This window comes from Cololabis saira, chromosome 18 (genome assembly GCF_033807715.1).
Source record: "Cololabis saira isolate AMF1-May2022 chromosome 18, fColSai1.1, whole genome shotgun sequence".
Classification (NCBI taxonomy): Eukaryota; Metazoa; Chordata; class Actinopteri; order Beloniformes; family Belonidae; genus Cololabis; species Cololabis saira.
Window position 1 is genome coordinate 13,926,717 of NC_084604.1, and position 15,865 is coordinate 13,942,581.

General features: G+C 43.7%; 1 protein-coding gene across 1 annotated transcript; it reads right to left on the reverse strand.

The window, feature by feature from the left end:
• Nucleotides 1-543: 543 nt before the first annotated feature.
• Nucleotides 544-13,004, reverse strand: tdrd15 (tudor domain containing 15; the record flags this gene model as incomplete). The annotated part of the gene is made up of 3 exons (XM_061746957.1): nt 544-1,127; nt 7,392-12,412; nt 12,878-13,004. Coding segments are annotated over 3 exons (5,208 nt in total), but the record flags the coding sequence as incomplete, so codon positions are not given.
• Between the last annotated feature and the right edge of the window lie 2,861 nt (nt 13,005-15,865).

The window sequence follows — 15,865 nt, forward strand, 5'->3', positions numbered from 1 at the left end:
GGACTCTTGAAGTGTGATGGTCGTGTGCTCTGAGGGCTGGAGTCGGGCCCCGGGGCCTCGTGTCTGTGGAAGGGAAGAAAGTCACATGGTTCTTAAACTTAGTGCTTTATTTATTCAACATTACATAATGTTGAAAAATATGTGCAGGTACACATTTAAGAGAGAGGACAAAAAGTGATGTTAATTTTAACCTAATGCTCATTTACATGGGGTTTTTGATTATAAGCGTGTATGTTTGATAAGTGTGTGCGAGTGTGCAAATGTGGCTCTCAAAGTTAGTGCATGTTGATAATTGCACATTGTTCAAAATAACAAGTCTCTGTTGGGTCTGACTGAACAAATTCAATTAAATAATATAAAGAAAAAACTAATCCAGATTCCTCTGGTACTTTTGAAGGGGTTTGGTGGAAAAACAAGATTGTACAGTGTTTTTTTTTTTTTTTACTAACAATTCTTTATTTGCACCGTGGAGACCAACAGCAACAGATACGATTTTAAAAAGGAGCAGGGATTCAAACAACCTCAATGCAGAACTTTAAAAAAAAAAAAAAAAAGTACACGAAAAAAGTACATGAACCTGCAACCTTTGTGGGGAAGGGGATTAGGCTCATCAGCCACAGCAGGTGGTGGTTGCACTTCTGCAGGTCTCTTCTCCTGCGGGTCAGACAGGAGGGACAGCTGCTCCCGGAGGACAACGACATGAGCTTCATTTGTTACCAATCACCAGACTTCTCTGGGTGATTCTTCATGTGACTCGCCAAATCAACTCTGTGGCTAAAATCCTGGTTGCACGTCTTGCACTCGCATAAATATCTCATAGCCATCATTTTTGTCCATCGTTCCTGTAGTTTCTTGTGCTGGTCCCCTTTTTTCTGTTTTGTGCATGTTTGCAGGCCAGAGCTTCAGGAGCTGCGTGCTGACCTGCACCTTCCACCTGCCTGATGTGTGCTGCTGACGTCCCCGACCCCCCACTCTGGCCTTCGGCAGGAGGGTCCCCCCCTTATGATCCAGTTCCTGGTCCAGGTTTCTTCCCTCCTAAAGGGGAGTTTTTCTTGCCACTGTTTGGCTTAAGGTTTTTCTCTCACTATGGGAGTTTTTACCTGCCATTGTTTATGTAATAATAGATCCTAGAGACAACTTTTTTTATATTAGACGTTATATGAATAAAAGTGAATTGAATTGCACTTCTTGACCGTGTGTGTGGCTATGTGGCGTTTAAGAGTTGATAATTTAGGAAAGGTTTTTCCGCAGGTGTTGCACTGGTATGGCCGTTCGCCGGTGTGGGTCCTCGAGTGAACCAGCAGGGCGTTGCTTTGCCTGTAACCTTTTCCACATGTTTTGCAGACGTAGGGCTTCTCGCCCGTGTGGATCATTTCATGCGACTTGAGCGTTGATGATTTTCTAAACGATTTTCCGCAGGTGTTGCACAGGAACTCCTTTTCTCCAGTGTGGATCTTCATGTGATTCACTAAAATATGACTTCTACTGAACTCTTTCCCGCAAGTGATGCAAGAAAATACCTTCTCCACCGTGTGAGTGCTGGTCAGCTTTGATTTACAGATGCTGTCTGACGGGACAGTAGCGTCTCCGTGGTCACTGTGTCGTCTCATTGACTCCAGATCTGCAGTTTTACTGGAGCCTGAGCGTAAACTTTCAGTTCCTTCCTCATCTTTGTTTTGAGCTTCAGGAGAAGTGTGCAACAGCAGCTGGCCACGGTTTGGTCCTGGTTCACCATTTTCGACTTTCACATCAGCAACATTGTCCAATGAGACCTCCGCCTCTACCTGCTCCTGCTTCATCTCCTGCTTCATCCCCTGCTTCATCTCCTGCTTCATCCCCTGCTTCATCTGCTGCTGCTTCTCCTGAATGCTGGAGTCTTCCTCCAGTTCTCCTGGTTCCTCCTGGTCCGGGCTGCAGCTCCTCTCCAGGTTATCCAGGTGCTGCTCACTGAAAACCCCGTCCTCCTCCACCTTACACACATGTTCTTGTGGGAGGTCGATTCTGTGTAGTTTTATCTCCGGTTTCCAGGCGAGCTCCACCAGTCTGCGCTGACGGTCCAGCTCTTCTTCATACTCCAAGATGGTTTTTTCAAACACTGAGAATATTTCTGCAGCAGCTGCTGTTAGTCGCTGATCGATAAACTCTCTCAGGTGATTAACTTTAGACATTGTTGAAGAGGAAAAAGAAAGTAAACAACAGAACCGTCCTCCTGCTCACCGTGGTCCGTCCGCTCAAACCCTCCGCTCTTCAGCCGGGCGTTACAATCTGGAGTTCCGGTAGAACTCACGGCTCTACGGATAGTTCCTTCTCGCGGTTACAATTTAACTTTACTAATTTACCAACGAAAATAATAAGAACAAAATGGATACGTGTTTTTCAACACTGGTTTACTACTACTTCTGTTATTTAGCAGACGCTTTTATCCAAAGCGACTTACATCTGAGAAAACAACACAAGCAAGAAGGTTTAGACAGAGTTTTGTTTTTTATGACACAATGAGAGCTGACGCAATTTATATGATAAGCCTTTGATTGTTAACATCAATAAATAAATGAAAAATATTTTTAAATTCCTGTGTAGATTATTATTTGTCATAAAACATTTGTTGTTTTTATGTTGTCTTTTATTGCAATGGGCCTCAAAATAATACGTATGGTAAGTCTTTGAGACATTAAAACATTTCAACATCCAACTTGGTTTAGTTCAATGCTTCCAGTCGGTGGAATTATTATTGACGTGCACATACAGGACTCATGAGTCCGTTTGGCATTAAAAGTAAGTTAAGTCAGAGGGAAGGTAAACTTCAGATGGTACGACCAGAGGGAACACATGGAAGGAAATAAAGATAAATTATATTATATATAGCCTATATATATATATATATATATATATATATATATATACACACATACATACATACATATATATATATATATACATACATACATACACATACACGCACACACATAATAAAAACTGCAGTTCCCAACATTTGACCACTAGAGGGCATAAAGATCCCAGACTCTTTTTTTTTTGTCCAAACTTTATTGAAAAACTGCAGGCATACAGACATATTTTGACCGTGTTTCGGACGTAGCCCATTTTTTTCTCAGTGTAGATCTTTTTTTAGTTTACTTCTAAACGTCCACTGCTCTCGTGGCAGAAACCGGTTGTTAAGGGCTTAGTTTGATTAATATAATTTTTCTGAAGAATTTCTCTCTCTCTCGCTTTCTCTCTGGGTTTATTTCGGGGGTACAAAGCGCGTCAACTTTCCAGCCGTCTCATTGGTCAATGGTCAACATTAATCAACTTTCCAGCCGTCTCATTGGTCAATGGTCAACATTAATCAACTTTCCAGCCGTCTCATTGGTCAATGGTCAACATTAATCAACTTTCCAGCCGGCCGATCCGAAGGCACCTGCCTGGCGTTCAGGTCGCAGTCTCCCCTGGAGGCGTGGGTTCGAATCCCACTTCTGACAATGCTTTTGGCCCCACAATACGGTTTCACCTACAGCGGTGACATTTACATTTATGTGTCTGATGTATATCAGATGAAGACCTACAAAAAGTCTCGGAACCATCTTCTACCTCACACAGGAAGTCCTGCATTTTAATAGAATAATATTCTATTAAAACTGAAAAAAGACATATGTAATTTTTCACGAGTTTCTCGTACTTGAACGTCTCCTAGAAATTTGATCAGATTGACTCAACACTTTGTTTGTACAATCTACATACACGCTAAATTGCAAAACTGTCATGCTGACCTGCAACCCTCCCCCCGCCCCTATGATCATCCCACTGTCTGCTAGATGCCTGCGGACATCCTATATTTCTGCTTCGTTTTTGGAGGTAATTTCAAAGACTCGCCCGGAAAGAGAAATTAGCTGTAACTCAGCCATACTCTGATCAGGTCCACAACTGATGTGTATGACTGTAGTCTGAGCCTGAACACGTCTACACTGGTATATGCAGGAACGGCTGTAGCACCTGTTGGCATCAGGAAATGTCAATAACAGTTTTACACATTTATAACATGACAGCAAAAGCTTTAACAATCTGTAGCAGAAGTTTGCAATATTGACTTTTAAGGTTGCTATAATAATGATAACGTCAATTTTACATTTGTGTGCAAACATTTGGTCATTCACTCCAGAACCTCAGAAGGGTTTTGTTTTCTAAACATATTTATGTTGATTTGGTGGCTTTGATGGGGACACCAAAGGTACTTTTGTAGTGATATTGACCCAGGAATGCGGGGACACCTGGGAGCCCGATCGAGGGCCCGGTCAACGCTGCTCGCAGCTTTAATTAACTTTTATATTTATATCACCATGAAGAACTTGTTCAACAGTAAAGAGAATATATGACAAACAAAAAACAACAGATTTTCTGTTCTTGGATCATATATTTGAATTATATTTTAACAAAAACAAGCGTTTGAACATTTAAAAAAAAAAACATACTTAATGATGAAAATATCCTATTTATATGAATGTCAAGAACCAGCTGACCACATAAAGACCTACAACGACCATATTTTAACAAAAACAAGCGTTTGAACATTTAGAAAAACATACTAAATGATGAAAATATCCTATTTATATGAATGTCAAGACCACATGCACTTTGGGGCGAAAAAAAAACCAAAACAGATCAACTGGCATAATGTATCAAATTATGACAAATTAACCTATATATCAATACAACTAAGCTTAAATACAACATTTAAAGGAACAGCAGAAACTCAAAGTTGTTCAGTGGCATCTTTATGGTGATGATGTGATGCTCGTCAGAGGAGGCCGCCTCCACGTCAGGAAACCTGCTGCACAACAAATTAAAAACAAAGTGTTACAGTGCAAATCTACACATCGTTTATCTTCTGGTCCTAATTTAGTTTTTGTGCTACTGTATGGTGAAAATTGTTATGGATAGTACGTTAAGGTAATACTGCAAAACTGACATTTAAAAAAAAATTATATCTATATATACACACACACACACACACACACACACACACACACACACACACACACACACACACACACACACACACACACACACACACACACACACACACACACACACACCCCTGGTTTTTCGTGGGGGTTACGTTCCAAAAAGAATAGTGATTAGTGAAATCCCCGAAGTTATTATCTTGTTATTATACAAGACTTCAAATTGTGGAGATCAGCCCCGCCCCACCGCGACCCCGACTTATTGGATTTGAACGAGAGAAAATGAAAAATGATTATGAAAAAATATATAATTAGTACAGTAGGACAAATTGTGACTGGCACGTGTTTCCCTGCTCTTCTGAGCCGCTGCATCCTGACTCGCTCTGTAGCGTCTTTTTCTTCTAAAGCCCGCGGTGCAGGTGTTTTTTCGAGAGAAGAACATAGTTATGGGTCGTCAGTTGTTGTCGCTTTTTTCTTCTGGACAAAAAGATTCTTATAAACCGACATGCCACCATGGATTATATTTGAGACTGTAATGAACGATTCATCAAAGGGTCCCGTTTTTGAGCTGCTCGCTGAAGCTCATTGGCCGTTCTCAGCATTTTTGCTAAGCGACCAACGTTATTGACACAGGAAGTGAAGATGCAGGGAGACTATTTAGCCAATCAGAATTCAGAACACGATGCACAATGCAAATCTGTGAAGCAGCGAGACGTGAAAGGAGAACCGCGATATAGCGAGGGATTACTGTATATACATATACATATATGTATATCAGTTTACTGTCAACTCTGTTGAATCAAATAGCACGACTACAATGAATACAAAATATTAAGAAAAACAATCTGAAGATAATTTTTGTAAATAGGAAAACAGGCGAAAGAAGACAGAACAGTCCTTTAGAGCTTGCTCAATTTTTAAGGATCCGCTCTCAAAGTAACATTCACGTTAGATACCGTCTACTCTTGAGTCAGTGCTTGCACATAATGGTGTGTTTCGCTTAAACTCTAAAACATTTGGTTTCATCCAGTTAAACATAATTCAGTTAAATTTAATGAATTAAATTTTTAGAGTGCCAATTAAGCCAGCCATCTCAAATCTACTACACGCCAATAAATACAGACCAATTCAGCCCGATTCATGATGCAGTTATTTTATAATCCCATTCATCCTATTCACCCCACCCTACAGAACTCAACAGATTCCACCTTCACTGTGGGGCAATCCTCCACTCTGAGCACCCACAAGGTTAGTTAGTTAGTTAATATTTATTTCGGTCAATCACAAACATAAAAATCAACAAACAAGATAACACAGGTTTTTCCCTGGTCAACATTGTGATTATTTTGACCGAAAAGGTCTGGGCTTGAAGCATAAAGTTTATCTTGCCCACAGGGTGACAGAAATGCACACGAACCATGTGAGAAGCCAAAGAGAAGGAATAAATCAGTTAAAAACCCGACTGCAACTATGCACTAATGCTGAGGCAGATTAGGTACGCATCGATCCGATATCAGGAGGAAACATCCACAAGGTCCATCCATCCATTTCAAATCTGTATGTGAGCTATGACATTTAAATTTATTTCCCTTTGGGAATTAATAAAATATTTTTGAATTTGAAGTGAACTGAAATATATATATATATATATATATATATATATATATATTTTTTTTTTTTTTTTTTTTTTTTTTTTCCCCACTTTCTATGCCTGTTCAGTCTCCACTGATAGATTTCATCTAATTTATTAAAGCGTTGAATCCTAGTGCAGAATTGTTTCCTTTTTTTTTTCTTTCTTAAAATCAAATCAAAAACACATTTTGATTAAAAAATTATTGTTTCATTGGGAAAGAAAAGTTAAGAGTCAGGCCTGAAGTCTCCAAACAGCTCATAACCCAACGCCGGTAACAGATCAGTAAGACGTAAACCCACGGCTGCGGTGTCAATACCAGTAACGGCAGATCAGCGACAAACAGACAAATCAGAATTATTCAGGGGTGACTCGTCATCAGGTGTGGGGCCCTGCAAACTAAAAACATTCCCTAAACAAGCAATGATGCATTAGTAACTTCAGATGTAATGAAATGATCTTAGCATGAGGTGTTTTATGACCTCAAAAGATTATCTTCAAGCCTTTCTTACATCATCTTGATCAAGGTCCAGTATTGACCGACATCTTGTCCCCTGGTCCGTCAGCGGCCAACGTTTTCTACGGGGGGGGAGCTGAATGTGACAATAATCCAAATGTAAACATCTTAAACATCCAAACACTCACGTTGTAGAAGTGAGAACAGCTTCATATATTTTGTGGAACAGACGACTAATTATAATGTGTGCCTGTTCATTGACATGAAAAACTTGTCTTGAGTTTATTTTCCATCTTTTGCTCTAAATGCATGTTAAATGAAGTAAAATTGTAAGCTCATACCTGACTACATAGGTGGCATGTCCAGCATCCACCAGCTCCTTGGCAACATGGACTCCCTCTGAGAGAATGTCCACCTGCCAGTGGGAGTGAGGCACAGGCTCCCTGAAAAAGATCTGGAGGTTCTTCTGGTACAAACACTGCTGGAAGAAGACCGTGGCCTCATCGGCCCACTGGTCATCCTCACCAGCCGGTTTCACCCCTCTCAGGGCGCAGGCGTAGGTTGTTTTGGGGAGTTTACTTAGTTCCACCGGAAGCGTCTTTAGCTGGCAGAGGTCGTGAAGTGGCACGGATTCACAGTAGCCGTAATCCACAAGGTTCAGGACAACTCTGGTGTCTGCATTTACAATCTCAGCCCTGCACCACTTGTCCCCACAGGGCGATTTTAGCAGACAGCAGTTGCCTGGGACGAGGTGGGCCTCGGGGAGAGAAGGCATCTCTCCAGGCAGGTCGTCCAACATGATGGACAGTTGGTTCATGGTGAGGAACAAATCTTCGACAACAACGCAGAACTCGGAGGGAGTCGTAACTGCGGCAGCAGCACCAGAGTATGCTTTGTTCGTGTCAAGAGGGGCAAAGAAAAGCTGCGGAGGAGGGCTTGTGTCTGAGGGAGCTTCTTTTTCCGAGCACTCACTTTGGGTTTCAGCAGAAAGTGGGAGCTTCGTTTCATTTTGGTGTTGTGGGGCTTTTGTTTGCTGGAGAAGAACCAGTCCACGCATTTTTATCTCAACCATCCAGAGGTCACGAGCCTCAGAATAACGCACAAACACCAGCGTGATTTCTGTGCCGATTATTGGTTTTAGAGTTTCACACCAGGAAGTGTGAGGACCTTCTCCCTCCCCGAACCCAGGAAAGCTCATTCTGCACAAGACTGCAAGGTTTGGGAACTTTGTGAGGCCACTGCACCGTTGTTGAATAGAGCCAGCTGGGATGTCTTTTATTATTCCATGATCCACGAGGAGGACCTGGATGTTTTCTCCATCTATATCCTGTACAACAGCTCTCTGCCACGTGTTGTTCTGTACCTGGACTAAGCAATTGAGGCCTTGTTTGATATCCTCTCCAGCAATCGCATCACACTCGTTTAGATTGTCAGCTATGTGTCTTTCCAACACAGTTAGCAAGTTATTGGTCTTAGTGAGTCTGACGTAAAAACTACCATCAGTCTGGATGGACAAAATCGTTCCATTTTCTATGTCTCGGGCTCGAATCATCAGGGGCGAGAGGACGCTTGTGAAGCCTCTCTTTACTTTGACAGATGATGCTTCCTTCACCTGCGTCTTGCTTCTCGTGGGTCTTTGCCTGAGGTGTTTGTAAAGTTTGACCCTGGGTTTGGTTGGCAGCTGGACGGGTGGAGACGGGGGCGTCACATCTTCACACACGAGTGCCGACACCGATTCAACAGGCATCTCATTCTGGAAGCTTTCTGGTAAACTCTCTTCACAGGGTCTCACTTTCTCTTCTGCTTTATGTACTCTTGGAGGAGACCCGGTCTTGCTTTCAGGCATGGCATCGGGTCCACCATCTTGATCCAGAATCTCAATCTTGACATGCCACCAAATCCCATTTTGGCTAACAAAGTCAACCATGAGTGGCCTCTCCATCACAGCGTCGATGAAAGCAGCGGCACTCTTGTGAGCGCCTGAGTCCAGCAGTGAGCATGGTATACTGAATCTTGGTTGAGACTGATACTCCTTAGGTAGAAGATAGATCTTTTCCTTCCCAACAGCACCCATATTCCCATAGTCCACAAACGATACTCTGAAAGAGGAATCGTCTTTCTTGCTCTTTACAACTGAACGATACAGCCCACCATCCTCCTCGAACTCAGCCAACACCATATCATTAATCCTCAAAGATGTGGCTGTCTGCAGGGAGGCCTTGAAGACACTTGAGTTAAGATCCTCGGCCATTTTCAAGATGGCAGGCTCATCCTCTGACAACTGCAGGAAAAAGCTGCAAACGGAGTCGATATGGGACACGTAACATCTGGTCCTGGACCCTGGACAAATGTTCTTGTGGAGGAAACATGAGGGCTGGGAAACTCCCGTTACCTCTCTGGACTTTGCATCCTGGTTCCCCTTTTGTTGTTTTACCTTGGACCGTGTGCAAGCTTTTCCTGGAGCAGAGCTCTTTGCATTCTCTTTCGGCTGTTTTACTTGTGTGTTCTTGTTCATCTTTTGTGTGCGTGCAGTGGTTGAATTCTGCCCTTTGTGAGGACGCTTCCACTTTTTTGCCGGCTTGGTGCTTCCCGTGTCCTGACCTTTCTTTTTTGTCTCAACTTTGCCATCGCTGGCCAGAACAGTTGTCGGTTTATGTGAGAGACTGAGAACGAGCTCCTTTACCTTCTCATTAACGTTAGTCTCTCCATCAAACAGCTCCACATCAAATGAACCATCATCGTTCTTTCCTCGTATGACGACTTTCACCAACTTGTTAAGCACGGCGCCACTCAGCCAGTCTTTGACGTCTGCGTACAGCTCTTTGGGGACTAGACTGAGGTTGCATCTCACAGCCTGCATCGGTGTGAGCAACAAATCCACACAGTCCCTGGGAATAAACATGACTTTGTTTTTCTCCGATATTTTTGTGTTTCCATAATCCACAAAAAACACGCTGACATACAGCGGCGACGGAGCAGGCAACGCCACACCCCTGTACCATTTGCCATCAAAATATTTGGCCAAGCACAGCTTTTGTACAACAGCTCTGCCGCCGTCTTGCATCAACCTTCGGCTCTCCTCTGAGATTTTCATTTCAAGCTCTTCAATGATGTCGCTGTTTTTGTCGAGGTGGCAGTAGATCTCGCACTGACTGTTGACGTGTGTGACGTAAACTTTTTCTTGGTTCCCAGGTTCCAGATCAAATGAGGAGTACACAAAGGACTCAGGATTCACCGTTGACTGTTGCATCGTCGAAGCTGCTGCGTTTATCGCATGGCCCTGTTCTATAAGTGCATCCGTGACACGCTGCTGGGCGCTGTAGAGGTAAACAATATTGCACAGCCCTTTGTTTTTCACATTTAACTGGGAGGTGACTTGGCATTTTAAACTGCCAGTGTTGTTGAGTACAAAGTCTTTCAACACGTTACGGGCCTCAAGATTCCAGACACTGCAGTTTTGGAGATCTGAAGGTTCAATTAGGGTCTGAAAACTGCACCTGAATGCTTGTCCTTCCAAACACAAAACATGCTCCGGCAATATTCCCTGAAGATTGGGCCTTCTCACTTGGATAATAAATCCATAGTCAACTAGTAGAACTTTGACACAATCCTGCTGGTATCCCAGAATGAAGCTCCTGTACCATTTTCCACCTTGAGGATACTTGGCGACACAACACAGATCCCCAGCCTGGAGCGGGACTGTTTGAGCTTCGTAATACTGCTGAACTTCATCCATCAGTTTCTGCAAAGCTGGAGCTTTTTCTAGAGGCTGGCACCAGAAGTCGTATGGAGATGTTATTTGAGGGCAGCATACTGCAAACTCGCATCCAGGTTTGATAGTCAAAGGCCTGAAGCCAGGAGGGCCTTGGACTTTTTTTATTTCATTTCTGCACACCACCTCTTTCTCTTCACAAACCTCCCATTGCTCTTGCTTTCCTCTTACCGGTGTGTTTCCTCTCAGGCTGGACTGTCGGGGCCTATTTCTCTCTGTTGCATCCATCTCGTTTTGCACCACAGGCTCAACAGGAAAGTGCCACGCTACCTCAGGAAAGTTGAAAATCTCAGATATCCTCTTTTCACTTCCCTTCTCAAAGAGGTCAACAACAAGTTTATTTTTTCTCACCTGGAGAACATGAACTAGCAACACCTTGTTTGCCACAGCTTTTCTAAAAGAGTTACATGTGGTGCTGGGCCAGAAGTCCTCAAAAGGAAAAACATTAGCCAGACTACAACAAATCCCAAATCCTGATTTGTTGGCGAATGCCTCTGGTATGTTCTTGATCACCATGTGGGGCACTTTTGCAATGTTTCCAAAGTCAATAAAAAGGACTTCAGCTCCACATTTAAGGGGGGTTATCACTACACCCCTGTAGTAGTGCATGTCTTCCTCATAAAGGGCGCAGCACTTTGCCCCCGGCTTCGGATTCACCAGTATGTCTTCGTCCAGCTTCACTTGACTGAAGTGATCAGCCATTTTGGTCATCATTTCCCGAAACTCACAACTGCGGTTTTGTGTTGTGACCCAAAAGTGGTTGGGATGCTGTACATGTTCAACATAACCCTCAAAGACCGAGCCGGCTTGCACTTTCGCTGCTTCTAGCACTTCACCCAGTGCTTTGCTAACCGTCATCTCGTAGAATGAATAGCCATCTTCAGGCCCCGGTTCTTCAGCATCAGCAACTTGCTCAGTGAGTTGCTTATGGGTGCTTTTTGGCTGTTCCACATGCTCCTCTTCAACCCCAGTTATAGTGATACTGTACAAATAGTGATCTTCACTGAAACTATCGATCTGCACAACCAAAACTGCACCAAGCAAACCTGCTTTGAGGAAACTCAACTGCTGACTTTTCATTGCTGTACCCTGATCGATCACACTTGAGAACGAGCATGGGATTCCCATGACAGGCGCCGAATAAAAATCAGCTGGCAATCTGCGGATGTTGTTAACACTGACAGACTCAAAGAATCCGTAGTCAATGAACAAAACTCTCATTTGTTCTGGGGAGTTCTCGGGGAAAAACTGCAGAAAGCCTCTGTACCATTTCCCATCCTTTCCTTTAGCTGCAACAAGTTCACTGAGGTTCTCCTGTTCTTCGGATCTGAACTCATAAATCATAGCCAACTTCTTTGACATCTGCCGGAGACTTTCCTCCGAACTGACCATCTGACAGTAAAACTGTCCAAGGTTGGAAGCAGCAGTTACGCGCACTTTAGCTTGTATCCCGCAAGTCAATGTAGGTCCACAGACGGACAAGAAGTCTATAAAACTCTGCCGTCCGGATGATTTGAGGAAAAACTCTTGTCCTCTTGGCTTCTTGATGGGAAGGCCTATGTTGTGTGTCAGTGGCAGCTCTGTCAGCATCCCAACTAAGAAGAGGAAAGTATTTGTGTCTACATGCCTTCCGAATCCATGTCGAATGAGATCACTGCTGAAGTCAGGGGCTTCCAATAAGAGAATTTTATGAGGAAACACGGCTTGTATAAAGCATACGACATTTCTGCCTATTTGGCTTGAGAAGTACTTCTCAACTACAGAGCGAGAACTATTCGGAAACAACAGCACATTTGAAATGAAGCCACACACTATCTTTGGAGGAAGGCTGAATAGATCCTTGGAGCAGGCAGATATGTGGGTAATGTCCACACTCAAGACATTACCATGATCTATAAGGAAAACATCGAACAAATCCTCTTTTCGATTCTGAACTCTTCCTCTGAACCAGCGAGCTGAAGTCAAATCTTCCACAAGACAAAATTCTCCGATTTCCAACACAGCTTTTTTCTTTGGTATGTTCTGAATTTCTCCATGCAAGATATTGTAGTCAAGTTCACATATGGTGCGGTACTGACCCTGAAAGTGTATCAGGGTTGCTTTAGGGTTCCAGTCCAAGTGAGTTAACTTCAGGTCAACTTGCCAAAGGGCACCTGGTGAAGATCGACTTGAGTCTTGTGACCTGAAAATTAAAAGGAGGATACATTAACTGCCTTTATTCATTCATACATATCTACTACTTGTGTTCCTTTTATGATTTGCATCCACATTTTTTGCTGAAACTGAACATACTTTCATTACAGAAATCAATGGTGGTGTCAGAAATCCCTCCCTAATCACTCTGATGCCCACTACAATTCCACTGTCACCAGTTTGTAATCCTAACATGTAGTGAATACTGTTGTCACACTCAATATACCCCATCAGGCATCATGAAAGGTAGTGTACAACTGATGGTCACTATTCTAGCAATCCATACCATCAGCGTTGCTCTCAATGAATAAAACTGCTGAATATGGAAATCAGCAATAAATGATCAGTTTAACTTTATTTATAAGCTGAAATTATCTTCTTATATTTAAAATGCTTAATTTTTGTAAATAACACTGGTTTTATCAAATGAAATATGTATCCAGGTGCTATATAACAACATAACACACTGACTCTTAGTGATTACTTGCAAACCAGGTTGTGGGATTACAAAATTTCCCCAGGAGGGGGAGTAGTCTGAAAGCATTCTGACAGGCTTAATTATTTATTACAAAGTAAGGACATTTTTTATTTATTTATTTTTTTAACAGTTGTAAACATAAAAGTTCCTAGATGACGACGCCTTGCTAGCACAGTAGCAGCACATTTCAGTCATCTCCCTCATAATTTATTCTTGTAATTCATCTTATTTTTACTAAACTCATTTGAATAATCATCTTGATAATTATTAAAATTTATATATTTAATAACATTTTCTCATAGTGGGAAAATGACTGCACTGCAAAGACTGAATAACATTTCATACGTTATTTATGGTGATGCACTTTTAACACTGGTGGTTCACAACATATTTTTGCACAAGTGCAGCACAATGAAAAGACCAACATATAACAAACATCAGTGGGCTTTTTATTTTAGTTGAGAAGATATTAAAATAGGAATACACAGTAATGTTAGCTATGCCGTGGTGATCTGCCTATGTTTTATCTGTGTAAAGTCCCTTTAAAGGTATTTTATGCAACAAATCCCTGATCCCTGATCAGCTAGCAAGATTTGAAAGAGGCACCTCTAAGCCCCCCCCATTCGGTCCGAATGATATGGATTGGTCCAGGTCCAGGAAGGGAAAGAACCAATCAGATGTCTTCATTTTAAACCACGCCCCCCCGCCCTGTCCCATGCGCGCACTCGCTTACAGCTCCCCCCCCCCCCCGTGTCCACTTCCCACGGGTTCTCCTGGGCTCACAGTGTCCCAGTATAACCCCCTCCCTCCCTTCTGCCACGGAGCCCAGTATATAGATATTATGTAGTTATTTCCAGAGCAGCTCGGTCCCGCTGTGTGTGACCGGGGAGCGGGAGCCGTTAGTCCGCTGCTGCTGCTGCAGCAGCAGCAGCAGCAGCAGCAGCAGCCCGCGGGGACACGTGAACAGCCGCAGCCGTGAAAAGCCGCAGCAGCTCATGCTCGGAAGCTGTATGGGGTCCGTGGGGATGTAGGCGTCTCACGGCGAGAGCGGAGAGCGCCGGTGCACGGCAGCGCGCTTCGGTGCCGTGCACCGGCTCTGTTGCCCGCAGCTACGCCGTAGGCTACGGCGTAGCCGCCGCAGGCTACGGCGTAGGCTACGGCGTAGGCTACGGCGTAGGGTACGGCGTAGGGTACGGCGTAGGGTACGGCGTAGGGTACGGCGTAGGGTACGGCGTAGGGTACGGCGTAGGGTACGGCGTAGCCGTGGCTTTAGAGCCTGCAGCGCACGGCAGCGCGCTCCCGCTCTCCGGGATGGAGACAGGCAGGATGCACGTTTGGGTGGGCACAGCCCCCCCCGCCCCCCCTAAAACCGGCCTCGCTTACAGGTGAATGAGACATGGGGTAGTTTTGCTGTAAATGTGCTGTCCAAAATGTTTAATAATCGTATGTGCGTTCGTCTTTGTGGGGGCGTGGCTTTGGACGGAGCGCTCGTGGGTGGGGGCGGGGGGGGGCGGGGCTTAGAGGAAGCGCCACTTTCAAATCTTGCTAGCTCTAGGAAGTTGCATAGAATAACTTTAACTAGGGGTAGGTTTCAGACGCAGATAAAATAAGTTGGAAGTATTAGACATTGATGATTCATGATTTTCCCAAACTGTTCTTTTTCTGGGTCTGAAGTCAACATGGGATCTAATATCAATTAGATGGTCAATCCTCAGCAGTGCTTTAATTTTAATGATGTTCTTCTTTAAGTCTGAATAACGGATTACGCTTAAAGGTGCGGGTATGCTTCTGCGTCACACACACGCAGAGCACACGGCGCACCCGTGACGCCGTCACGAATCGTTCAGAGTTCTCCGTCTCTCCATTTGGTCGCGGTGCAGTACCCCCCGCGGCCACTAGTTAGCGATCTTTTTCTGAATGGTTTATCCGACTTTTTCCGGTCACAGTAAATCAAAGAAATAAGGACAACTATTGTGCAAAAAACAAAAACAAAAAAAATCACATATAAACGAAGAAAAAAGCCCTGGAAGTTCACTACTGATTCAAACCCGAAACCGGAAATGCTTCGCTTTCAAACGAACCAATCACAGCCCTCTCGGTCTGCGTGTGGTCGGCGTCTCCTCGACGCGTAGTTACAATTTTCGGGAGGTGCACGTCACTGACGGCGCATGTGACGGCGTGTCCTCTGCGTGTACAAAAACCACACGCCGTCAGGGCTCCAGAGTGCGACCTATTAGGTCGCATATGCGACCTAATTTATTAAGGTGCGAGTTAAAATTTAATGAGGTCGCACCGGTGCTACTTGCAAGAGGACTAGTGGGAAAAAAAAAATATATATATTTTTTTCACTCGGCTGTGTTAGTGCATTAATGGAGTG